The sequence below is a fragment of the Hippopotamus amphibius genome, chromosome 5 (assembly GCF_030028045.1).
Source record: "Hippopotamus amphibius kiboko isolate mHipAmp2 chromosome 5, mHipAmp2.hap2, whole genome shotgun sequence".
In the NCBI taxonomy this organism is placed as follows: domain Eukaryota; kingdom Metazoa; phylum Chordata; class Mammalia; order Artiodactyla; family Hippopotamidae; genus Hippopotamus; species Hippopotamus amphibius.
Window position 1 is genome coordinate 171,677,311 of NC_080190.1, and position 16,429 is coordinate 171,693,739.

The 16,429-nt window shown below is 47.4% G+C and overlaps 1 protein-coding gene across 7 annotated transcripts in view; it reads right to left on the reverse strand.

The window, feature by feature from the left end:
* PTK2 (protein tyrosine kinase 2) overlaps positions 1–16,429 on the reverse strand; it is a 235,689-nt gene that overhangs the window by 24,591 nt on the left and 194,669 nt on the right. For 3 of the 7 annotated variants that reach the window (XM_057735053.1, XM_057735051.1, XM_057735050.1), the window contains 4 exons: positions 10,523–10,634; positions 5,196–5,282; positions 3,591–3,728; positions 2,751–2,882 (listed from right to left, as the gene is read on the reverse strand). In XM_057735053.1, coding sequence (XP_057591036.1) covers positions 2,751–2,882; positions 3,591–3,728; positions 5,196–5,282; positions 10,523–10,634 — 469 coding nt within the window. Of the gene's footprint in view, positions 1–2,660; positions 2,883–3,590; positions 3,729–5,195; positions 5,283–10,522; positions 10,635–11,033; positions 11,064–11,152; positions 11,265–16,429 lie in introns of those variants that run through there. The other 4 variants (XM_057735052.1, XM_057735049.1, XM_057735054.1 and 1 more) reach the window with 3 other exon arrangements.

Below are 16,429 nucleotides of genomic sequence, written 5' to 3' on the forward strand. Positions count from 1 at the left end.
AAAAGTTCACTGAAAATGGGACAGCATCACCAGTGATGGGAAGCTCTAAATGAATGGGTACTAATTTAATAAGGGAAGATACAGACTCAGAGAAAATTATAAAGCTAACATGGGAGAAATAAAGGGGTCAGGAACAAGCGGAAATGTCCTGAGCTGAGGAGACAGGCACACTGAGGCTGTCACAGGACACAGCACTGACTGGAACCCCTGCGGGGTATCTTACACGACCTCACTAATGAATTCTGAACATGGTCTGGAAGCTACTGGGAGTGACAGAAATGTTCCACGTACACGGACTTCTGCATGTGTGAAAACTCACCGAACTGCACACTTAAGACCTGTGCAGCCCACTGTATGTAAACTACCTCAATTAAAAGGAACAACCCCAACAGCTGACAAGCTGGCAGAGTCTCCAGCCTTTGATTCAGAATACCTGACCTCACCTGGAGCCCGGGCTCGGGCCAATTATCTTCCCCCCAGCAAGCTCTCCCCAAGGCCTGGGCATACTTTCTGAGCCTGTCTGCCTCACAAATTCCAATCCAGCTCCAGCCTGGGCACCAACGTCATCCTGACTCCGAGGAGCACCCCCAGGCTCCCCTCCTGCTCTCGCTGCTGGCTGGGCTCCGTCAGAGCAGCTCGCGGCCTTCCTCAACACTCAGGGGCAATTGAAAACCAGACACCAGTGCTTAAGTATGAAGAGTTTGTAACATTTACTTTTTAAAACACAAACTGATGCGGGAAAGTAGGCTATCCGGACAAAAGGTTTAAAATGTAGGGCTAGGGAACAGCAGTTGTGTTCGTGGAACTGATTCAATATCCACTACCTGTGGTTCACTCAGATTAGTAAAGTAATAACCAATTTTTGCTGCTTGCCTTATCATCTCAAGATACGCTTTAATTTAAATACCCAGTGACATTCCGGCATTTCGTGTGCGTCACAGTGAACGCATGTGCAGAAGAGCACTCGGCTGTGGGGCCCAGCACAGCTGGCAGAGCGGCTGGCACCACGGACCCCGGCTTGGCCAACACTCTCCGGCGGCCCCGGGCAACTCCCTCATCTCTAAAACGAGGGTGATAATGGGCACGGGCAGATTCCTTTATCCTTGTTTCCAAAACCTAAAATGCACTGAAGACTGCTAAGTTTGTTTTTTTAAGTTTGAAGGAAAAAACTAATTCGTGGCAAAACCTGAACTGATGTGGGGGGGCTGTCTTTACACCTGGTAATATGAACACCTGTGTTTTGCAGTAAGCATGTTGGTGCTTTTAACTCTATACTATTGGAATGTTTATATAATATACGGCATGTGCGTCATATTTCATTAAGTTTCTTCCTTCCTTCCTTTCTGGACACACAGCGTGGCTTGCAGGATCTTAGTTCCCTGACCAGGGACTGAACCCGGGCCCCAGCAGCAAAAGTGCTGAGGCCTAACCACTGGACTGCCAGGAAACTCCCTACATTAACTCTCTCAAGCAAAAAAATAGTGAAGCACATAGAACCCTCAAGAGTTTCGGATAAAATATCCTGGACCTGTCTCTTCCCCACAGGTGGTTATAAAGACTGAATGACTTTGTACATGAGAAATACATAGGATGGTGACTGACACGTGACAAGTGCTTTGTATTATCTTCACTGCTAAGCCGAGACCGGGGGTGGGGGTGGGGGTGGGGGGTGCGTTAGTCCTCTCTGGCAGTTAACTGAGCGTGGAGTGTGTGTGATATCTGCAGGCCTAAATTAAAAAAAAAAAAAGAAAAGAAAGTGAGAGCGTGTTTCTACCTCATGTGCTCTCCTCCCGCACCCCCCCCAGCGAGGGCACTGGCCACCCGATGGGTTAAAACGTGCTTCACCAATCCTGTGTGCAGTTTGCTTTGTTTAATTTGAAACTACAGTTTTCAAAAAGAAAGCCCCGTCTAAAGAATGACATTAGGATCACAGGTGATGAGCCGCTGTCTTGTGAAACCTCGGGTTGTTGACTTCCTGTTTCTGTGCCTGCAGGCCTCCCAGAGATTCACAAACAGGGCTATACCCCCCCGCACTGGAGTCTGGTCCCTCAGCACAGAAGGTGACACAGAGGTGGCCTCAGGGGATGCTTATGGCCAAAGCCTGAGGGACCAGCCGGGCACGGGCTCTGTGGAAGCACTCCACCCAGGCTCTGTCCAGCCATCCTTCTCTTCAGGCTGCTTTGGGAAGGCTGAAATAGCTGTGCAGGGTGACAGGGGAGTGGTCCTGAGGCGGAGGGCCACGTGACACACAGAGCCCACTCTGTCTCTGCTCCTCTGTCCCCAGGGACTTCTGAGGGACTGCTGACAAGAGCTGTCCCAGGAAGACATTTGCTGCCCGTAACCCCAGAGGCACGTGGCAGGAGGTCCGCGTCTCTCAGACCTCGAACAAGAGGAGCCCAGGATGGCAAGCCCGGGGCCCCGGGCTGTCTAGTCACGTGCCCTGCAGTAGCAAAAGGTAATGTCTTCTGTGCAAGCTGACACTTCAGTGGGAATTGTTTCTGTGTAAACGTGGCAGTAATGCAAAACGACAGAAACAGCACTACATCTGAGCCCATAATGCTACTACTGACATCCTAGAAATGTATCCTGAAGAAGTAACTCAAGAAAAGTGAACGACCCACTACTCCAAGTCTTAGGAAGCAGAGAGAAAACAAACGCTCCTCTTTGGAAAAGATGAGCTCTACCATCTTCTGCAGCACGGCAGGCTCCCAAGGGCTTACAGAGCGGAAGGACACCCTGAGACTGGTTACCAGAAACCTCTCCTCCTTCTCCAGCCAGCGCTGATCCTCCTCCATCTCCTGCTGCTGCCGCATCAGCCGCTCTTCCATCAGGTGGGCTGGCAGCACCGGCCCGATGCCGCGCAGGTCCAGAGCCGCGGCGTCCTGGGGAGGGGTTGGAAGGTCCACTCTCAGTAGTCGACGTGTGATACTCTTACTTTTTTTCCATGGGTCTTTCCAAAAAATTAACCAAAATAGCAAGGGTGGTGGAAACAGGGTCTCATACTCTGTTTGTGGGAGCAACTTTCATGAGGGTCATATTTCACGTTCATGTGTGTGAAACAGCTTTAAAAAGGATACAACTGTTCACTTGCAGGGACCTATTCTAAAGGAGCAATCCAAGGTATGTGCAAAGAACGCATCATTAGTTAGAGCAAAAAACTGGAAACAATCTGGGAGTAAAATAATGGCAGGAGGATTACGACACATACACACCAGGGAGTGTGAAGCACGTTTACTCCAAGGAGAGGAAAATGAACAGCAGACAACCACGGATGCTCTTGCATTCAAAGAAGTGATTTTTAACATTATAGGAGTGGTTCTTGGTTTTACCAGAAAAATTTAGTAAAAATTATAATGGTCTGCAGAGTTGAGGCTCTGTTCCTTGGCCTCATGTAGGGCTCTGCTTTTCAAATGAATGGGCTAATGATGGTAGCATCTCTCCATCTTTTAGTGAAAAAGATTCACAGACCCAGAGAGCATTTTATCTTAGAATTAGGACATCTAAATCGAGAAATCTTAGGATTTAGAAATCCTGTGCCTTGGGTACAGCCTCATCAGGTAACAAAGCAAAGCCAAAAACATCTAATTTACCTCCACGTTGGGCTGCCACATCGATATCTCCTGTGGTCTGTGATTCCAGGAATCTGTTTGGTCTAAAAGAGATGCCTGACCCGGGTAGATGCTGCCAGCCATGGCTGTGATTCCATGTGAAGCAGGGTAGCCAGAGACCTGCGGATGAGTGAAGGGGCCAGGTCACGTGCTGACACAGTACGACGTCTGCACAGTCCTGCTTTCCACGTGACGGAATTAACTAAGATTCCAGAGAACAACGTGGTAGCAGAATAACGGCTCCTCAAAGACGTCCGTGTCCTAATCCCTGGAACCTGTGAATACGGTGGCCCACATGGCAAAGGGACTATGCAGATGTGATCATAGATTAGGACTCCTGAGATGGGGGCTTACCCCGGATTATCTGGATGGACCCTACATGATCATAAGGGTCCCTATGTCATCAAAACGCAAGAGGGAAGCAGAAGGGAGAGAAAGGAGGGTGTGACTACTGAAGAACGGTCAGGGATGCCTGGGCTTTGAGTGGAGACAGGGGTTATGAGTGGAGGAACGCAGGTGCCCCTAGAGGCTGGGAAAGGCAAGGAAACGGACTCTCAACTGCAGCTTCAAGAAAGGTCACCTGTTATGGCCACGTTAGATAACTAATGCAAATAGACACTAGGAAACCAGAAATTCTTTACTTTGGAATTTTACACTTTTTATAATGCTGAGAGTAGACCATCTTTGGATGTAAAAGCAACAGGCCGTGAACACAGCTAAGCCATCGCTCTGCAAGTCTCCTTCCTGCCCAACTCACTACTACTCCACCAGCAAAGAACAGACAAAGCCCCCAAGTGCTTGTCCTCTAGTGAACCAGGGCGGATGGTGAGAGAAGGGAGGCCTTCACGGTCTAATGAAGATGACTAAGGCAGAGAAAAGACAGTGGGACATGGAGAAAAATTTCAAGGCAGAAGGAAAGTGAGAGGAGTTTCTTTACATGATTCTCCCTCAACTGAGAGAGAGAGAGGAATCTATATGTGTCTCCCTAACTCACTAGACTGTACCGGGCAGCCAGAGTTGCCAGCTACTTTTTACATGAGGTGAAGCACAGACAAATCTGTACTTCCAAACACCCTTCAACAACGATTCCGTACATGTGTCAGCTCTCTAGGCAATGATTTATACCAAAAATCCATACTGACAATACACAATTTCTGAACTTTCAAAAAGATGTACAGATAGTTCGCACAGTTTATTTGAATGAAAATATTTTAATAAAAATTCTACTAAATATAAAATGCTATATCAACTACTATTTTTGGTCAGAAGGGATATATTACTGCCAGATAACATTTAGGAATTTTCACAACAAAGAGATTTCGAGTTACCTAAGGTAGTTTTCTATATGACACCAGCCACGTGAAAGGATCAAAAGAGCATTTCAAGCTGAAAAGGCCTATAGGAAATGCTCTACAGCTGGTCTTATTTACAAGGCAAGGAAACGTAGGGCTTGGGAGAGAATCACTCATTTGTTTGATTAAAAAAAAAAGAATGTTTTAATTTATAAATATGTGCAATGTACCTCCCCACCCCCAAATGTGCTGAAGAATAAAATAACACATTTTATCACTGTTATGAATGGTATACCTGATAGTGATTGGTTTGTACCATGTGCTGTGGGCTGGGATAAAATCCTTCGCTGGACCTCGGACTAGGATAACCAGGTCTGCTGGGCTGTGAACAAATCAACAGAGCATCATATGAATAAGTATTCTGATTAGTTTGGTAAATCTGCATTTTATTAAAAAGAACAGAAAAAGATAATTTTCTATAAGAGCTTAGTTGGAAAGAATGATAAAGTGTGTGAAGACATTTCCATGAGGGTAACAATCTTTTCAACGAATAATGCTGGGACAACAGGATATCCACATGTGAAATATGAAGCTGGACCCCTTCCTTACAACATACCCAGAAATTAGGGACTTCCCTGGTGGCACAGTGGTTAAGAATCCTCCTGCCAATGCAGGGGACACAGGTTCGATCCCTGGTCCAGGAAGATCCCACATGCCACAGAGCAACTAAGCCTGTGTGCCACAACTACTGAAACTGATGCGCCTAGAGCCCGTGCTCTGCAACAAGAGAAGCCATTGTAATGCGAAGCCTGTGCAACCACAACAAAGAGTAGCCCCCGCTCACCGCAATTAGAGAAAGCCTGCAAGCAGCAATGAAGACCCAACACAGCCAATGAATGAATGAATAAATAAATAAATTTATTTTAAAAAATTAAAAAAAAAACATACACAGAAATTAATTCTCAATGGATCATATTTCTAAACGTAAGAGCTAAAACTAATACTCTTAGAAGAAAACACAGGAGTAGATCTTTGTGACCTTGAGTTAGGCAATGGTTTCTTAGATAGGACACCATCAAGAAAGTGAAAAGATAACACATGAATGGAACAAAGTATTTGCACAGCACCTATCTGATAAGATTCATATCTAGAATATAGAAAGAACTCTTACAACTCAACAATAAAAGGACAAATAATCTAAGTAAACAGTGGGCAAAAGATGTGAGTAGACCCAAAGAAGCTATACCAGCAGCCAATAAGCACATGAGAAGATGCTCGACACCACTCAGCACTGAGGCAACATGAATCTGGAGGCTGCCCTCTCCGCTACTCACTGGTGTGAGCACGTGGGACACCAGCCGGCTTCTGTTTCCTCATCTATAAAACTGGAGTTGACCTGGAGGAACTCTGAAGTCACTTCAAGCTCTAAACTTTTCATTCTGTTTGACACATGAATGTAAAGTTCAGAGCAAAAAGAAAGATTTAGTCTCAGATGGAAGATAAGTCAATAAAGTCTTCTCAACCTGAGGGATTTAACAAAGTGGGAACTCAGGGCTCTCCAGACAAAGAAAGATGAGAAATCACAGCAAAGAGCCCTGGGGCCCAGCAAGCCCAGGGGAGGAAGGAAGACGCCTCAGTGCCGGTGTCTCCTTCCTGTGGACACACATGGTCCCAGAGCAACACATGCTTTGCTTTAGTTAAGGTCTGAGTGAGTCTGAGTCTCTAAACAGTGTCATTCCTCCTCGGCCTGGAGTATGTCCTGCCTCCACCAGGGACCACTGACTGTCCTGAGTCTCCCCATGTCACATGCCCCTCTTGATCCGGAAGCACACTGCCCGCTCTCCTCCGACACGTGGACCGCAGCTGCCTCTGCACACGCTCCCGGCCTGCTGCACGGGCCTGTTAAGTCTCTTGAGGGCGGGAAAGGCTGCCTCACCCCTTTAGCCCTGTTGCATTTCAGTGCTCCAGGTGCAGCCTGCTCCAATCTTAACCGCGAGGACGGATCCCCAAGACCCCCTGAAACAGGAAAGGGCATGAAGGGGGACTCATGGGCTTTACCTGTGTGTCAGGGTGGCAGTTTCCAAAGTGTGCTCCATGAAGCCCTAGGGACTATCCTTTAGATTTATATTTTTAAACATTTCATCTGAACAAGTGGTTACACTGACATTTCATTGGCAACAATCGTTTTAAAGGTGTGTGCTAATATGTTTGCATTACAACAGCCGTGTGGCAAAGGCTTCCAGGAGTCCAAGCACAGGAGGGTGCAGACCCAGGAATCAGGACAGTATTCAGAGCTGTCTGATAGGTGGACACGTGTCTGCTGGCTTACACTTTGGAGGTGGCAGGTATGTAACACAGGCAAAAATAAAACTTTTCACTCAATGTGTCCTCCATGTAGAACTAGGTGCTATACGTATAATCTGATAATTCTGAGAGCAATGCTACAAAGCAGTATCATCGCCCCATTTTACAGAGGCTGCAGAGCTGGCAACGCCCGACTCCACAGCCCACTGCGCTGCGCTGCTGCCCTCCCTACGGCAAGCACACTGGGACTCACCGAATCAAAAGGGGATTACAAAAGGACCATCATGGAACGGCAGGATCTCCACAGAACACACTACGGTGGCTCAAATACTTACATGGGTAGCACACGGTAACACTTATAAGGTTCCATTCCAAAATGAAGGTAACATGAAAAGATGAAAACGTGTTTTACAGCAGATGAAACTACTGTGCCAAGAATACCACAAAATGGAATTTTGTTAGCCACCTGCTGTGGAGAGCAGGGACATACTGCTAACAGTTCTGCTTTCTTTCTAGACAAGTGCGGACTCAGCGTGCCGGTCAAGAGGGCAGGCTGGGAGAGGCCAGCATCTGGTCGGGACCACTCGCCCCCTGCGCCTCCACACCCTCCACAAGGACGTGGGGACAGGGCTGCCATGCAGATCAAACAAGCTAAGCTGGGATGAGGGCTTCGAGCAGACCACCACGTATGCTTCCAGAAGGCCACCTGCTACGAAGTGCAAGACTTAGCAGGGTCACTGCATCTCCTCCTCAGAGACAGAAACTGGGATTTTCACGAAGCAAACTATGGAGCTGGGGCAGCTTCTGTCCAAAGCTTCCCGAGTGAGGAGGAAGAGAAAGGAAAATATTCTCAGAAATTACTGAGGACTCCATGAGCCTCTGCTTATCTGGAATATATCTACTGACATTTACATGATTAGAAATTAGAACACCCAGCATCTGCATGTATATACACTAATGTAGGTGACTTTCTACCCATTAAATTTTTTATTTTTTTGGCTGCACCCTGCAGCTTGTGGGATCTTAGTCCCCGACCAGAGATTGACCCTGGGCCCTTGGCAGTGAAAGCGATGAGTCCTAACCACTGGACTGCCAGGGAGTTCCCTTTACCCATTAAGATTTTAATCTGGGGGCTGCCAACCTTTTAATTTGGGGATCAAAGAGTATATATTTTATTTTTTTTGGTCACACCAAGTAGCCTCTGGGGTCTTAGTTCCCTGACCAGGGATTGAACCCACACACTTGTCAGTGAAAGCGCCAAGTCGTAACCACTGGACAGCCAGGGAGTTCCCAAAGAGTCAATATTTTAATCTCTTTGAGCCACAATGCAACTGGACCACTCAAGTCCGTCTGCGAAGGGGGACCCAGCCACGGACAATACACAAGCCAAGGGGCCAGTTCACGCAATAAAGCGTTCATCAACAGAGACACGTAGTGGGTATAGTCTGCTGACCCATTTTAAAGGATAGAACCATCTCTGATTACAGAAAAGAGCCTCAAAATATGCACTTTGAAACCATCCTAAGGAAAGAAACGTGAGGATTTTTAAAAATTTAAGCAGAACTCACCTTTGTTCTGTAAAACAAAGAAGCATAACCACCTCCACCTCTGCTCATGAACTTAGTATCATAGCTTTCAAAACTCAGCCACGTGAAAATTATTAAAAATCATACAGATTGAGAGAGGCAATCACATTTAGATGGAAAAGCTTCTTTCATTCTGTGAGTTTTAGGGGAATGCTGCATCATCTGTGCTAATTCATCACCAACTGTGTAGAGCTCCTTACACTCTTGTGACTAAAAACAGAGCTATGAACGCATTATCTCATTTGGTCTTCATGACACCCTAAGAGGTGGGGAACACCGGTACCCTCACTTCACAGACGAGGAGAGTGAGGCTGGGAACCGGTAGGTACCCCGCCTGGTCATCAGAGCTGCCGGTGAGCAGATCTACTTGGTTTCCAGGACTGAGGAAGTAACTTCAAGGGTCTTCAGTACTGAGCCATTCCACAGCTGCTACTGAGTGAGGAAGCAGGCAGACCTGTGTGTACAAGGCGGAGGCCTGAGATGCTGGGGTTCAGAGCTTTTCGGGGGGTAACTAGGGACTTTGTTGTTGTTAAAATGAGGAGACACAGAGCAGTGTTCCGGTCTCATCACTAACTGGCTCAGAGTTAACACCCACAGAACAAAGCACATGGCCCTCCTCCTGCGGGCCTCAGTTTTCCCACTGGTGGAGGAAGCTAGACTACAGAACCCTTCACCGCTAAAATTCTGAAGAACTGGGTCACTCACCTGTGTTCACTTTCAATGCGTAATAACACTCAGTGTTATAAAGTTTAAAACAATGGCCAAGAAGACAGATTTCAGGCATCATGATAAAAAAAATGGGTACAATACTTAAACAGCACTTTGTGTGAACAGATTTCAGAACAGTTTTTAAAAAGAAAACAAAGTAAAAGAACTGTCAGAGTTCCTTTAATATATTTTTAGCTAATCAAATATCAAATAGCAAGGTAACTACTAACTGCAAAAAAGCCTATTATCTATTTACTGTCCAGAAAACGGTCTGAACTAGAAACGGTCTGAACTAGATTATTTACGGCAAGTAGGCCAGTGTGTGAAAATACCATCCTGTCAAAAGCAAAAAGAGAACAAAGAATCCTAATCTGAGGGGAGTATTTAAGGGCCAACTGGGTCCAGCCCCAGCCCAGCTGAGCCAGAGGGGAGGCTGGGAGGCTGGGAGGCTGGAGGGCAGGGCTGGGCAGCCCTCAGCGAGCAAATGCAACATGCTGCCTGCTTCCACACTGACAACCCAGCACCAGCCACAGATGAGAAAAGGCAGAAGATGTGCACCAGGTTCTCAGCAAAACAAAACCAAACCCAAAAGAACCAAACCCAAAAGGAACAGGGTCGGGTGGACATTGACTCCTTTCACAATAAAGGGAAATGTAAAGTGTTCGCGGCTTGGTGACACTCTATGTGGTCATCAGGAAGGTCCCAGACACCTCGCAGAGAGAAGCCTCCCCGAGCAGTGCTCACTTAAGTCTGACCAGGGGGGCAGGGAGGGGGATGGGACGATCACACTGAATCCAGTCACTCATGGCTTCAAAGAGCCCACAGCTGAAATGCACATTAGTGCCCAGGAGGGTGCTAGGCAGGGGCACAAACCAGAGACAAGAAACAGAAACAAAAGCTGCAGTGATTACTCTTAGAATAAATCCGCTATTTGGTTTTCTCCCCACAGATAGCAGCTGCCTACACCATAAACATCAAACGTTAGCAGCAGTGATGCCAAAGATGGGGTGGGGGCCTTTGCTACCTTGGGCGGCGCTTCATCGGACCCTCCGGAGTCCCAGGACACTGTGACCTGTCTTCTGGACTCCATCCTCATCCGTTCTTCTTGCTGGACCTTCTCTTCCTCCAGGATTGTGCTAGAGAGACAACACAGGGCGTAAGGCGAGCTGACACAGGAGAGGGTTCGCACACACCAGACCCCGCCCAGATGTTTCCAAGGAGCCCCAGCGGGCTGGCGGTAGATACCAGTGAAGAGAGGGAAAGAGGACGGGGTTTCTAACTTCACAGAAGGGTTCCAGAAGAGCCGTGATGCACAGGGCACAGCCTCCGGTAAGGGAGAGACAGCGGGCAAGACAAGAAGCTGGAGACCAAAGAGGAGCCAGCCTGGGCGCCAGTTTCCTTTAAGCAGGAAGCAGCTTCCCTGAGCCACCCGGAGTCACGCTCTACAGAGCACAGCCCCAGCCCCACAGTGTCACCACAGCAGCACACTGACCGACAACGCAGCCCCCCAGCCACACCCTCCCCAAACTGCTCACCACGACCCTCCTCCCGGCTTCCACTTTAACCAGTGCTCTGTCGCATCAGGACGAAAGGAAACGCAACAGTATTTACAAGCGCCTCGGAAACGTCCGCGGGCTTGAAAGCGGCTACTCACCCGCCGGGCTCAGGGCGCCGCAGCCGGGCTCTGCGCCATGGCAGGGGCGCCCGCCGCCCGGCCCGCGGGGACCTCGGTCCTCCAGCGGCAGACAGCGCCCGCCCGCCCGCCCGCAGCCCGCAGCCCGCAGCCGCGTAATGAGGCTCCTTCCCAGTCCCAGCCTCCTGGCAGAAGGCAGCAGAGAACCTCCCAGAGCCGCGCGTGAGAGAGTGAGGTCAGCTGCCCCAGAGCCTTCCTTTCTAATCTGGGAATCCGCTCGAATGTTTCCAGGAGACATTCCTGCTGCCTGCAGGCGAGGGCAGGCTGTTTCTCACGCAGCTGCACTCATGCGACTTAACAGCAGAAGACACGTAGAATTCACTCATAAGTGCCCTGAGTCAGCAAGCCCTTACTACAGACAAGAGGCTTTTTTTTTTTTTAAGGAAAGGGAATGTTTTCCTCAATGATCACATCAGCACTTCAAAGAATTTAGTCAAAAGATCCCACCTCCTCTTCGAAATATGGTTTGTTTTCTCTTCTCACTCCACCTAGTCGGTCACGGCTGAGAAAACAACGTGAAACCTTAGCAGCAGCGCGGGATCGGGCAGCACCCCTGGGGCCGGCCGGGTGCGCTGTCGGGGACCTGGCCCTGGACGCGCCGCGAACGCCTGTGTGCTTGGCTTTTGCCTCCGCTGGGCTGAGAGCCGCCCCTTCCCCCGTGCCCGGAACTAGCAAAGACCCTGGATCACAGATCACGGTGTGCCGTCGTGCTGACAGCAGAATGAAGCCACCACCCGCCGAGCACAGGCGCTGGCTGGGGAGGACAACCGGTGGCCACCTCCCTGTGCCTCACTGGGGACGGGTGCAGGCCCCAGGAGAGTCTGCTGCCGGAGCAGGGGTCCACATGGACCCCTGGCCTGAGAGGGGGACCACCTCCGACGAGGAGCTTTCCAGCGCCCTACTCTCCATCAGCTGACCCTCAAAGTAAATAACAGACTCCAAATAAGAATTTCCAAAAATTCTGTAGTTTTCAACAATTGAAAAGTCCACAAAAATCAAGAAAAAAATCAAGTAAAAAAAACTGTCCTTATTTCGAACTTCTTCAGATCATTAAAATAAAGGCAAGCTCTGAGAAGGCCAAGTGTGGCATATTCTTCAAGACAATGGGAACTCTACCGTAAATAGGTCTCATGAAGGCAATTTATTTCACATGGGCTGTTTTGTGAACTGGGCCACCCTGACCTGAAGGTTACTGCTTGCCACAGACACCTCCAAATAGGTCATGAGAGGGCGCCCGCCACAGGGGGACCCTCTCAGGCTCCACCTGCCCTGATCCTTCGCCCACACTCGCTGCGCCCCGTTCTCTGACCCGCTGACTCACTGCCTGAATCCTCCCTCCCGGCCCTTCATCACCTGCTACCACTGAACAGGGATGCAGGAGGAACCGGGAAGCAAGTTGCTTCAGTCTCATACCAAAAGTAACATGTCGAAATGCTCTGGAGAAACCATAATTTGTTGCTCAGAGTAGTCCGGAATATAAATAACTTGTAAAGTATCTGTTTACAACGGGGAGGCTCTTCCATAGATGGAGTAAGGGCGCCCATGCAGAGAGTTCTGAACTTCCCTCTTTACAGCTGCTGAGGAACCCAGAGCAAAAAACTGGAATGCGCAGAGTGTCAAGGAGGTCAAATTTAAACATATTTTCCCAAACTACAAGTATTTTTAGTAGCAATACATTGTGTTTGAAAGCTTTTAGCTGCCTAATGTGAACTGGCAATGAGCCCTCATGCTTCTTCCTGGGATGCTGGTTTCTAAGTCTCAAACTGGCCAAGAGACAAAACAATAAAAGCTAGTAAGACTTTTCATTAACAAACATCAGAACACGTGAGAACCATTCCTTGTTTATCCACGAGCCCCATCTAGGAAGAGAACTGGGAAGAGGGGAAAGGAGTATTTATTCAACGTTAGTTTTATTTTTTATCAGTGCTTCCCTCCCTTTAGGAGAAAAAGTCATCAAAGAAAATCACTTCAGAGTAACAACGTGTAAGCACTCTCTGACACTCCCCGCCTGTGGCGCCCCCGTGGAACCTGGTCCCCAGGTTCTGCAAGCTGGTGTGGAGAGGCCGCGTTACATTTCCGTTCTGAGCAACAAGATGTGATTTTATGTTTAAGGTATTTTCACGGAGAGCAAGAAAGTGGCCTAACAGCTTCTCCATTTCCAGTACCGAGCTAAGATTCAAACGCAAACCTCCAACAGAGACAAGCTTTAGAGTGGACAGGGGCGATCGGTCTGAGTGGGCGACCACCAGCTGTTCCTGCCGACCCAGCAGAAAGGGCACCAGCTGTGAGCTGCGCCTCCTGTCCTGTGAACGGTTGGGATGGAGAAATAAAGCAGGTGAAAAAAACCCAGTAAGACTTTTAAGGAAATGCCATTTAGTTCTGTACTTTCACCTGCCTTAGTTTTTAAAAATCTATTTAATTTCTGTAGCATTTTTCCTGAGTCTGATTATACTACTACTCTTTTCTTTGAAACTACATTTCCTCTATGCTTGAAAAACTTTAAAGAAAAAGACTGTACTTTGATCACCTAAACATAATAATTTTATGATGACATCACAAAATTAGCTTTGGACAGAAAATCAGTCTGGATTCACAGCTACTTAGGCTAATTTGGAAAACACCCAGAGAAAGAGCAGCAAGAAACTGGTTGAAAAAAAAAAAGGCCAAGAGGGAAATGGCTTGTTTTGGCAAGTTCATGGGAATGCCAGTTTTGAAACATGATCTCTTATAATTACCCAACATTGCCTCACCACAAAGGAATGGAATTGACCTTTCAACAAACCCCCCCTTGGTATCTTTGCAGAAAACAAGTCTGGAGGCTTGAGGCAAAGCTGGGACAGCGTCTCTGCAGCCGGCAGTAACCAGTACTAAAGCATGTGCCTCTCGCCTTCTCTTATAAACACGCACAGCAGATTGAACACCTCATTTCACAAATACACCAAAACTGCATTTCTCTCTTTACTTATTAGGTACCTCAAACTGCAGGAAACAACGTATTTTTGTTTGGTTACGGTGTTACACATCTCAAAATTATTTTAAAAAGTGGTTTCTACTAAAATCTTACTTTACAATGGTGACCTCTTTGTATACTTGCCAAGTTCGAGACGCTCCTACTTGACCAATCCTCTTGCAGAGAGCAACTATGGATGAGGACAGGGGAAACGACCCTGTGACAGCACGAAGCTGTTAGGCTCTGGAGGGAGCTGCCACAAGGAGGAAGGGAACAACAGTGGGTGAGTCCCTACTTCAACGGCTACTAGCCAGAAAGCTGGCCCCAGTCTTAATGGTTTGAAGAACCAGAGGACTGAGCTGGTGGAACGTGAGGAGGGAAATCCCAGGAAGGAGAGAGCCAGGGAGAGGGTACCTTAAATTCTGAGTATAAATTCTGCCTGAACCACTAGCTGACCCCTGTACCACGCACATATAGGGCAGGCTCCAGGAAGCCCAGCTGAGGCTGAACTCAGCAGAATCAAGATTGGAGATCACAGAAAGGAGAGAGTTTGCAGTGTGAGACCTGCCAAGTTAAGTTGACTGCTAAAACCAACCAACCGACCCACCAACTAACCCAACCACTCTTCAGAGAAATAATACTGAATGCAGAGTTTCTGCAACCTATCACTCACAATGTCCAGGACATAATCTAAAATCACTCGATATACAAATAAACATTAAAATGTAATCTACTCTCAGGAGGAAAAGAAATCTAAAGGAAGCTGATGCCAACAGTGACTCAGAAGTTAGAATTAGCAAGCAAGGACTTTAAAGAGCTATTATACTCAAGGACATAAAGGAGAATTTGGTCATAGTTACTGAGAAGATAGGAAATGTCAGCAGAGAAATAGAAGCTATAAAAAAGAGTCAGATAAAAATGCCACAATGAAAAATAAAACATCTGAAATAAAATCTCCACAGGATTGGATGATCAGGGTGGAGATGAGGGAAGAGTCAGGGAAACTGAAAATAAATCAATAAAAATTATCCAATTTGAAGAACTTAGAGAAAAAAGATTGGGGGAAAACAGAAAAAGAATAGAGCCCCTGGGACCTGAAGGACACTATCAAAAGATTTAACATAGGTAGAAATGGAGTTTCAGAAGAGAGAAAATGGAGCAGAAAAAATACCTGAAGAAACAACGGTCAATGACATGTATTTACAGATTAAAGAGGATCAGTGAAGCCCAAATATGATCAATTCAACAAAATCCACACCCAAGCACACCCCAGTTACAAACTGCCAGAACCAAGACAGAACTGTGGCAGCAGCCAGAAAAAAAGGGCACATCACATGCAGAAGAGTAATAATTTGAAAGGCTAGTGACTTCTCATTAGAAATAACAGAGGTCAGTAGGCAAAAGAAGAAAGCTTTAAGGTGCTGAAAGGGAAAAAAAGAAAAAAGAAAAATGCTGTCAACTCAGAGTTCTATACCCAGTGAAATGACGTTCAATTCATTTTCAGATTAAAAATAAAAACAACCCCAAACTAATCAACAGGCCCACACCACAAGAAATGCTAAAGAAGTTCTTCAGACAGATAGGAAAACCAAATGGAAGGAAGATCTTTAGGAAAGAATAAAGAGCAATGGTTATGGGCTTAAATACAAAAGAGTTTCCCCCTTACTTTACTTAAAATACTATTAAAAATACAAAGTGTAATCTTATTTTATGAGGTTACCAACATATATGAATATAATATATACAAAGGCTAGAGCAGAAAGGGCTGAAGGGGTGGTCAACGAAGCTTCCACATTTTAAGTGAAATACACTTATTAACTCTAAGTAGATGGTGAAAATCTAAGGGGTTAAGAGAGAGGAAAAGGTGCAGAAGGCAAGCCAGTGGCTTCTCAGCACCAAACCCTCTTCACTGAGAACCGGCCCGCTGCCACGGGGGCCGCCGCATCCTCCCACCTAAGCTCAGGTGCGCGAGGACTGGGACCGGCGGAGCCAGCGAGGCCCCACTCCTTGCCTCACCTCCCTGTCTCTGTGTGACCTGAAGAGGGAGGGGCCACCCAGAGCCGCGGGGCCTTCACTGGCCAGAGCGGGGGACAGACACTCACGTCTGCTCCGCTCCTGCCCATGCTTTAGGGGATAGACATCCTGGAGGCGAAATTCAGGGAAGGGGGGCTAAGAACAACTAGAGAGAGAAGGAAAATGGTGCCAGAAACAGGACTGAAGGAAAGGAGTCAGAGCAGCTACCGGGCGAGTCTGAGGCTTTCACATGGGTCCTAAGGGCGACCTTCAGA